Raw genomic sequence first — 9,970 nt, forward strand, 5'->3', positions numbered from 1 at the left:
CGTTAGTACTGTCATGTGTAAAACAAAAGCGATTAAGATAACGTATAACTCACACTTTAACACCGACATATGTAGCCGTAATTAAGACAAAAAACATTTCACACACCACTTATGAGCCGATATAAATGTAGCTAAACCAGTTTAAGCTTATGTTGAACGTGAGCTAGCTAGCTAGCCGCCCGCAAGAATAATTTCACATTAATGTTGCTTTGCTGATTATGGCGAAAGCATTTCTCAGACTTAGAACAGTTCAGTATGTATGATGAACCATGCGAGTAAAGGCTTAAAAAAAAGCCCCAATTATTAAATCTAAGCAAAACATGTATCAGACTTTAGTGACCCAACTTACTTTGTCAGAGGATGGATCGCAATGCCGGTGGCAGCGTCTTTGGCCAATAGGTGGTGCTCTGAATGATGTAATTTCCTGTACCGATTATACAATAAAATATTAATACATTTCCTATATTTTGACACGATAACTCTTTAATAACCTAAGTAGCCTACGGACAAAAACAAAAAAGTATATATTGCCTTATAAAATGCAGAAAAGTTTAAACATCTAACATGATAATAATAAATAAAAAATAATGATATCTTAAACCAAAATAAATAAAATGGAAAATTAACCTACGACAACAATTTAACATAAATAAAACAAGGATTAAAACAAGGATAAGTTTGACTCAATGTTGTGTTATGGTTAAAAAATATATTTTATTATTTTTATTTTTTGAAAATAATACAGCTTCCAGCTTCCCGAGACACGAAGAGGAGACACGAACAATTCTTCCACTTGAAATGCGTTTAAACTGTGTCAGAGAGATGTTTAATCGGTTCATTTTAATTAGTTAATAATTGGTGTTTAATACTGGCAACTTCTAATTGTTGGGGGGGGGCGGCGTTCGATCCAGTTTCGATTCCGTAACCTTGGCGCACTGCCACTCCAACATCCAATCCCGACTTGAAGTTTAATCACGGGGACTGTAGTCCTAAACGATAGCTGGGGATTATGGGTAGTGTAGTGTCTTCGGCCATCCTAAACTCGATGATGCTCGAAATGTCCCTTATAGGCCTACGTCTGTTTCCGGTTATTTTTATTTTGAAATTCAGTTCCTGAAGGACGGCAAAAAAGCCCGAGATTATAGAATTAAACAAATAAATAAAAACAAGGATAATTGTGTTATTGTTGACTAAATAACAGTGTGTTATTTTGAAAAGAACAACAAATTAGAAGGAAAAATGAGCCCCATTTATTTTCCTCACAGACAACAACAAAAGTCCGAAATGATACGATTTTAAATAAAAGCAATAATCGTGGCTTGATATTGCGTAAGAACATGTTTTTATGAATATGAGACTGACCGTTGACTGGCCCGACCAAGCAAGGAGGCAGAGGCAGAACGTCCAAATAATATAACCCTACGTGGGCATTTATTAAAATAATGTGCACAAAGTTCACAGCCTCAATCCTGCTGTTCTCCATGAACACATCCTGCAGCCACAAAGATCTCACACACACACCAGCCCAACAAGAAACAGCACTAGACTAACAAGACAGAGGTGAGGGGGAGCAATTAGACACAGGTGAGGGGAGGAGCAAACACAGGGAACCAGGTGAACACAATCGGATAATCAGCAGAAGGGAACACAGAGACGACCGGAAACAACAGACAAGATGAGGGGTGAACACTTATATAATTAATGTCATTTAATAAATAGCAGTAACGGCGTCTCGTCGTTACATTCCCCCCCTTTTCTCCAAAAGCGCACAGTGCCCGGGATAGACAGTCTTGGCTTTCTAAAACGGACAGAATAGATCCCTCCCCTGAGGCCATGGACACACCAGATCCCTCCCAGAGGCTATGGACCTAATATATCCCTCCCCTGAGGCCATGGACACACCAGATCCCTCCCCGAGGCTATGGACCTAATATATCCCTCCCCTGAGGCTATGGACACACTAGATCCCTCCCCTGAGGCTATGGACACACCCTCAAATGTCGTCAAACATGTCGTGCTGCCACCCATCCGGAAGCTGTCCCGGCCCGCTGCAAGGCGCTGGTCCGCCTCCAGCACGACCCAGGTCCTGCAGACTCCCCGGGGTTCCGGGTGCGCCTCCTCGGCCTGCAAACGCCGCTCCAATGGCTCGCTCATCTCCTGCTGCTTATCTCTCGTCTCCTGCCGCTTGCCTCTCGTCTCCTGCTGCTTGTCTCTCTTCTCCTGCTGCTTCAGCAGCCGTGGCCCCCTGGTCAGTTCCAGGCATAGCCACCCCCAGCCGCGGTTCCTCTCTTTGGTCCCTCTTCTTTCCTCTCGTCAATTTTACCTCCTCACTTTGTCGAATCCCACTTCTGACACCAATTGTGAGACTGACCGTTGAGCGGCCCAGACCAAGCAAGGAGGCAGAGGCAGAACGTCCAAAAATATAACCCGACGTGGGCATTTATTCAAATATGTGTACAAAGTTCACAGCCTCAATCATGCTGTTCTCCTTTCTCGTATCCTGCAGCCACAAGGATCTCACACACACTTCCAGCCCAACAAGAAACAGCACTTAAATAAACAGACACTAACAAACACAGGTGAGGGGGAGCAATTAAACACAGGTGGGAGGGGAGGAGACAACACAGGGCACCAGGTGCACACAATCAGCTACAACATACATGGGGAACAGGGAAGTTGTCGTCAATATACCCCACACAGTACAATGATTATATCCACAGTAACGGCGTCTCGTCGTTACAATACAATATACTTAGAAGTCAATAGAAATAAAAAAATTCAAGAAAAATGGTGCCAAGAGACTGGTGCAAGGGACAAAAACAGAATGTAAAATGAAATACTCTACGGTAGAATCAAATGAAATACTTTATATTGTAATAATGTAAAACTAAATATGACTGTAAAAAGATGTCTATATGCTTCTTACTTCAGTTGTTGTTTGTTGAGACTTCCCGCTTGGACAGTTCTCAGTTCACCTGGGTAAAGCAGTTTGTACAGATAATAGAATCAGCTCTCTGTCTCCCCCTGCAGGCAGCTCTCCAGCGAACAGGCCAAACTCCAGCAGACGCTGCAGAAGGAGTCCAAGGTCAACAAGCGTCTGTCCATGGAGAACGAGGAGCTGCTCTGGAAGCTGCACAATGGAGACCTGCTGGCCAGCCCCCGCCACCTCTCCCCCACCTCACCCTTCGGCTCACCTCGGAACTCTGCCTCCTTCCCCACAGCTGCACCCTTATCGCCCAGATAACCCCGACAACAAGCCTCCTGCTCCACCAGCCTGGAAAAGACAAGACAGAGCTGTTCCAAACACAGAGAAAGACTTCAATCACAGCAATGTTGTTGGATATTAATGATAAACTTGTACATTTGGAACAAATTGCATAAAAGACGCTTGTTCTGAAAGCGTTGCAGTGGCACCGATGCACTTATGTCTGACAGTGGAATGGCCATGCTCTCTACCAAATGCCTAGTTCTCCAACAAGCCTTTCTTCTTTTTCTGAAGAAAGCATACAACAGGCACACCTCAGGGTCTGTACATGGCGCCTCACTCTTGTTATGACTATCCTTCCATGTTTGTTCTGATATGTTGTACAATTTAGGATCCTTTTATCCTGTTATTTTATACCGCTCTTTCTAAAGAGGCAGGTGAGAAGAAACCTTGGACTTGAGCCTCTTGCAGGTTGTGGAAACACACTCAGAGTGGTTTGGGTGTTTGGTGGCATGGATTGTTTTGCCTATTCCCCTTCTTTTAAAGAGGACCTTTTTCCCAAAGAGCGAAACTCAATCCCTCATCTGCTTTGGAGCTCTGGAAGAAGTGAACAACGTATTGTCCTTCTGTTGATCTGAGGCACTGACCTCTAGATCTGTTCCTCTGTGTAAGCTCCTCACAACCTCTACCTGAAACTACTTTGTGGAATGTGATCACCCTTGGATGTTAGATCTGAGCTGTCAGTTCAGAGACTTAACACATCATCTCAGAGCCAAATATGCAGAAGTGTGTTTGCCCCTTTACTTTCCCCTTGAAATGGCTCATTGACCAACAGAAACCAGGCCATGCTCAGCTAGTGGCTGATCAACATCTGTCTTTACTTTGGATCCCACCAGAAAAACACACACGTTATCATTTCCACAGATAGAATCTCCCACAATCTCATTGACTGAGCGATTACTGGCTCATTTTACTGAATCCAAAATACCTTTATATGTCTGGTGAAAAAACTCAGATGTTCCTAAAATGCCTCAGTTCACCATGTTGTTTTATTTTGGACATGAAATAAATACAAAAGGATATGAGATAAAAGCACCATTGTTTTATTTGGATATTGAAATAATTGCAGAGTTGACATACAAGTCAAACATTAGATGAAAGACTTTAAAGAGATGACATAGAATGATGTTTGATGTGTGGGATTTCAGGAAGCTGTTGGGCTGCAGTAGGAGACTTCCTCTCTTGCTTTCAGTGTTGAAGTCGGCCATGATGATCTTCAATGGTGTCGCCCTTTGCTTTGCTGCTGGCCTGTCGTCCTGGTAACGGGGCAATCACCTGTGGCCGAGGCTCGAGGTCAGCGGCTCGTACCATCATGACCACAGATTTGATAGAGTACCACCAGCCGTGCCACGTGTACCAAACCACCCCGTCATCAGCCATGGCTTGGTCCGGGCCTCTGTAGTAGTGACCGTTCAGGTTTCCTGAGTCACACCTGCAGCGAGGAGAGACAGAAGAAGACCTGCAGTACCTTCTGTATAACCTGTGTGTGTAAATTGCCATTTTGACCTTTGCCCCGTGGTTGTTCCTCTCTTTGCGTGTGTGGTTCTACTGAGTGACGGACCCACCTGCTGAACCACCAGCCGGACCTGCTGTGTCTGATGCAACTGGTGTGGTTCTCCGTGTCTCCGTTATTAAGCTGGTCATAGGTGCTGAACTTGATCCCGTTTGACCCAGGGAGTTCTTCTGTAAGAAATGGACCAGTCCGTTTCTTCCCGGCAGAGGGGGGGCTGTGGACATGAGCCAGGGCGTCCCCAGCGTTCCCAGTGTACTCTCCCACATGTAACTGGTACTGGTCCTTTGAGTGAACACAGGAGACAAAACACTTCAGGAAAGCCCTTTCATAGGAGTGTAGGAGCCAAAATGCTTATTTTGCCACAGCTTATTATTTCTGTTATTGTAAATATTTGTTTACACGGCACACAGGTAGTATTGGTCACTTCTGACAGTTATCACATGGGTGTGGTGTCAGGTGTTCAGTGCACCTGTTGTGCTTGTGTGGGTGACAGAGAGGGTGAGACCGTATGGTCCTGCTAAGATGATTATTTATGTTATTTGCTTTATTAAATGATCAACCACAACTTCAGCACGGACCCTTCTTGCAGCGCGGCAGAGTATAAGCCACGTTTTAGCATCATTTATCGGGAGTTTTGCCGTTACAATGAGGAACCAACTTTTAATACAGAAATACAAAACATTTAATTTATCAAAAGAAATTACTGCAAGAAATGTTGGCACATGATACTGTGGATTGCAGAGCTGATGAGGCTTAGATGGTTTGAAATGACTTCAGAATAGGCTAGTAAAAGCCTTTATATTGATAAAGATAAGAGTGAAGAAAGAAATCACGTAGCAATACGGGCTAAACGTTTGAAAGGAAAGAAAGAAGAGAAAGAAAAGTGATGAAAGGAGAGAAGGAGAGATGCAGAGCAGCTGGCCTGAAGCCAGACGGCCTTGCTGTGTTTTCCATAGCAGAGATCATCAAACACAAACAAAATACTTGGTCTAAATAATAGCTCTGTGTTATGGGAAATAAAGGGAAGGCGAGGAGAAAGGCAGAAAGAGACACAGAGAGAAGGTTTCAATACGCTTACAATACAAACAGATGTGCAAAATGATTGACTTATTCGATCCAGTATGAAGACTTCTATTGTTCAATTCAACAAAAGACAATCAAATGATCTCTTTTCTGCTCATTTAAAATCTGGACTCCTGTTAAAGGATTTAGTTGTTGTTGCAATGAGAAGTGACTTTTTCTTTTATTAAACTTTTTTATACTCATTATTTTATTTTTGGGTAGTTTTACCTTTTCGTCATCAACTTTGAAGTTCTTGTACTCTGCATAGCGCTGGTTACCCTCAAAGTCCTGCATGTCGATCCGCAGGTCGTAGTTTCCTAGAAGACACAGAGTTACACAGGCAGCCATCACACACACACACACACACACACACACACACACACACACACACACACACCTACACACACACACACACACACACACACACACACACACACACACACACACACACACACACACACACACACACACACACACACAAACCTGTGGAGGTGAGATTGTGTAGAGCTGTATTCCCCAGCCAGAATTCTCCATCAGGGGAGTAGAGGTCACCAAACCCATGCTTGTACTCCACCCACGCTCTGCTCACACAGGGCAAACACTGCTTATACAATTACCTGCATTCTCAAATCATTTGACACATGCAGAGTAGAACTCCTATTTTTGTGTGTGTAAAAAAGGATATACACACACAGACACACCTGTCAAAGCTCTCCTCGCCGTCTCTCCTCCTCTGGAAGACGGTCCACCCTCCCCCGTTGTTCATGTCGCAGTAGACGCTGAGTGAGGAGGGGGAGCCGTGTGGACGGATCACATACAGCCCGCTGGCCATGTTACCCTCTGCAAACAGCTCGGAGCAGTCTGAACACACACATACACACCAGGTGAATTATTCAAACTGCTAGTTAAATATTTGAGATACATTAAAAGCCACATAAAGGTAGTGAGAATCTCAGCGGCGTGACGTTTTTTCCTGTGGAGCAGCTGCAGGGCCATGACTAAGCTACAAAATGCTAACTGCTGATTGGTAAGCAGCACATTTATTATGAATGAATACATGACACTTGTATGCCGAGGAACTCCACACAAGACCTGACAGTCTTCTGTTTACAAGCAGGGGAACAGTGTTCTTTGATTCTCAATAAACCTTTTCTCTGTTCTTCTCTCAAGGGTTTCCGATATAAGAAACCCCTTTTAACAATACAACTAAATATAATAATATATTAATATAAAAATATATTCATTTCATCCACTGACTATAAAACGATACTAATTAGCATGGCTTTAACAAAAGCTAAGGACTCAGGCTGGACATACTGTATGGTAAAGAGGGTTGATATCTAGAATGTGACTAACTTGGTGTGTAGGTAAAGAAGCAATTAGGTTGTCACGTTGTAGGAAAGTAAAGGCAGATACAGTTTATTCAAAGTATGTATCTGTCATGGAAATCTCTCCCCACCTTTAAAGAGTTTCTCTGGGCCCAGATGGGAGCTGGGTATGAGCTCCAGCTGCCCGGCCTGGCTGTTGTGGAGTGCCTGGATGTAGCCATGCTGGTCGCCGATCAGGGTCTTCAGACCTTGGATTTGTGCTTCCAGATGAACCACCTTCTCTTCACACGGCACCGGGGCCTGGACAGAGCCAGAAGGACACCATTAGTCACCGCTACACATGGGCTAACATGGATTTTAAAGTGGTAGGATGCAAACAGTCAGAACCAACATCTCGCTCATACTTACTTATTTCTGGATGCAAACAGCATATGAAAAGATGAAATGCATAATGTTTCATTTACTGTTGAGTTTGTATGCAACCTTCAACAATCCAATTGAATGGCTCAGGAAAGAGAAGTTGGTCTACTTGACAGTTTTACTGATGAACAAAGAGCTGAGGGAAAAACAATGAAAATCCCAAAAAAGGCAGAGGTTGTTGCTGACACTCAAAGATTCATAGTCAGAACTGCAGTGTAATAGAGGCATGTTCTATTTGATCAGGAACCACACTCAAACATGTTTAAGTACAATAAGCAGCCTGCCTAACTATCAAGATCAAATGTCACAGAACCAAACACAAGGAATGGTAAACAGTGAAGATACACAGTCCTTCTATGACTGTTTGGTTTTCAGGTATTGCTTTAAATTTGAAAAATGACAATAAATACAACTAAAATAACATTAACATGTTTTTCAATATGAGCAGGTTTGCATAGGACCTCCTTCACCAAAGCAGGAGGAGCAGTGTGGATTTGTAAATAGCCACAAAAAAAGTCATTCCAATCACCTATTTTGTGTTAATAAATAAATATCCAAAAGCTGCACATGTAAAAGAAAAACTATATGCGTGGAATGATTAGAATGGTATCTTGTGAGATAAAGTGGAAGTGAGCTTGTGTTTCTTACCGCCAAAGAAGCAGCCACGTGAAGAAGAAAGGCCACTGATGTCCTGAGCATCCCCATGATCAGTGATCTCTCTCAGACTCTTCTCTCTGTCTCTGGTGCACTCTGCTCTCTCTTGTGCTCTCTGCTTTGCCCTCCTCTCTGTTTGACTTGAGATGATCAGACCACACTGTAAATTAGCCTCCATCTAGTGGTTGGAGTACGTAGTGTCTCCGGCTGATATACTGAAGCTACAAACAGCCCAAGTGTCTTCAGTCATTTCGATGTTTCACTTATTCAACATTAGCGACAGAGATGTTCCAGTCATGGACGCATGTCGACATTTGAAATGTAATTTGTTATCCTGTGTAACACAAACACCTATTCAACAAAATAGCAATTATCTTTTTGTACAACACATTTCAAGAATGATTAAATAAATACTAACATGAATAAATCCTAAAATAAATAAACACACACACATTATTTTTTTACAATGAATGCACTGGATACATTAACAATAACAAATATATTGGTTAACGCCATAAACTTTGCAAATGTTGCATTAGTTTTTATGTCTATATTTCTTAAAATATCTGATGAGAAACACTTCCATCACTAAAATAAAGATAACATTTATTCAAAAGGGCGAAAAATCACTCAATCAGGAACAAATACGTACATGAATAAAACCTAAACAAATTACATGAGTAAATTATACTTCAATTATTGAAATAAACAAATTATTCAAACATCTATTTCAATAAAACCATCACTAAATCAATCTTCAATGAATTAGTGAATTTAAATATTCAAGTATGTATTTCAGCAAGTAATTTGTATTCCTCCATAGCCTACAATGTCGTGTGTGTCACACGCTATGCTAAAATCAGAGGGAAAGGAAGAGGGGTAGGATAGCCAAACGGATTTAACCCTGATCTAAAACCAACCACTCGGATAGATATACCGGCCCGTCCACACAGCAGCGTTAAAAAAAGCTTCCAACGCTTCTGCCCATTCACTTTGAATGGGGTGACGTGACTTTGCCTCACTTTTCGCCGAACTGCATTGTGGGAAGCAAAGCGGAGATTTCCAGGCATCTCAGGCTTCAAAAGTTGAGCAATGTTCAACTTTTGAAGCTGAGGTGGAAGCATCAGCCAATCAAATCCTGTTTATGCAAATCTGACAGTACAAGCGCTAGCCAATCAAACCGCGTGTAAACTGGGAGTGACCTTCATTTTCTATATTCCTAACAAAATGGAGGAGAAATTAGTTATTGCGGTAGCAAATCACTCGGTTCTTTATGACCAGTCCCTATTAACTTGCCGGGATACAAACCGGAGGAACCAGGCATGGAGGGAGGTGGCAGAGACAGTGGGTGAAACTGGTAGGTTTTCGCCTGTTTGGGGATTTTATATCCAGTTTACTTCATTTTAACATTGCTAGCAAGCAGGGGGGCGGGAGCGTCATGTGATTGGCTGTTGGTCTCGTTGTTCGCAAAAAATCCCCAAGCTTCAGATACGCCCACCTCCAAGATTTTTTAACGCTGCTGTGTGGACGTACCCACCAGTCAGCTAGCTGCATTTTAGGTAAGGGCAACATAAACCAGTAAAATCGTGTATTTTAAAATGGCATCTCTAACGGCCCGTCCACACATCGGCATGCGTTTAAAGCTTCACCATTCACTTTGAATGGGGTGACGTCACTTTTCGCCAAACTGCATTGTGGGAAGCGAAGCGGAGCTTTGCTGGCGTGGCT

General features: G+C 42.8%; 2 protein-coding genes across 2 annotated transcripts in view; one reads left to right on the forward strand and one right to left on the reverse strand.

The window, feature by feature from the left end:
• The window catches only part of LOC104960501 (microtubule-associated tumor suppressor 1 homolog), a gene marked incomplete at its 5' end in the record, with an annotated part of 5,984 nt that extends 2,722 nt beyond the window's left edge, over positions 1–3,262 (forward strand). The window contains 2 exons of the mRNA XM_010788571.1: positions 1,965–2,248; positions 3,005–3,262. Of these exons, the coding sequence (XP_010786873.1) occupies positions 1,965–2,248; positions 3,005–3,244 (524 nt within the window). The remainder of the gene's footprint in view (positions 1–1,964; positions 2,249–3,004) is intronic.
• Positions 3,263–4,292: 1,030 nt separating this feature from the next.
• Positions 4,293–8,341, reverse strand: LOC104960500 (fibrinogen-like protein 1). Its single transcript, XM_010788570.1, has 7 exons — positions 8,237–8,341; positions 7,300–7,468; positions 6,542–6,701; positions 6,324–6,421; positions 6,069–6,157; positions 4,831–5,060; positions 4,293–4,697 (listed from the first exon to the last, which is right to left on the reverse strand). Exons 1-7 carry the CDS (start codon positions 8,291–8,293, stop codon positions 4,454–4,456), a joined length of 1,047 nt encoding a protein of 348 aa, XP_010786872.1. The 5' UTR covers positions 8,294–8,341; the 3' UTR covers positions 4,293–4,453.
• Positions 8,342–9,970: the final 1,629 nt, after the last annotated feature.

Source organism: Notothenia coriiceps, unplaced genomic scaffold (assembly GCF_000735185.1).
Source record: "Notothenia coriiceps isolate Sejong01 unplaced genomic scaffold, NC01 NC01_scaffold00031872, whole genome shotgun sequence".
Classification (NCBI taxonomy): domain Eukaryota; kingdom Metazoa; phylum Chordata; class Actinopteri; order Perciformes; family Nototheniidae; genus Notothenia; species Notothenia coriiceps.

Excerpts from the sequence above, each read along its gene's own strand:
- LOC104960500 (XM_010788570.1), bottom strand. The coding sequence starts at position 8,293 with ATGGGGATGCTCAGGACATCAGTGGCCTTTCTTCTTCACGTGGCTGCT. Across the intron at positions 6,702-7,299 it reads CCCAGAGAAACTCTTTAAAG|ACTGCTCCGAGCTGTTTGCA; the intron begins GTGGGGAGAGAT and ends GTGTGTGTTCAG. Across the intron at positions 6,158-6,323 it reads ACACAATCTCACCTCCACAG|GAAACTACGACCTGCGGATC; the intron begins GTTTGTGTGTGT and ends TGTGTCTTCTAG.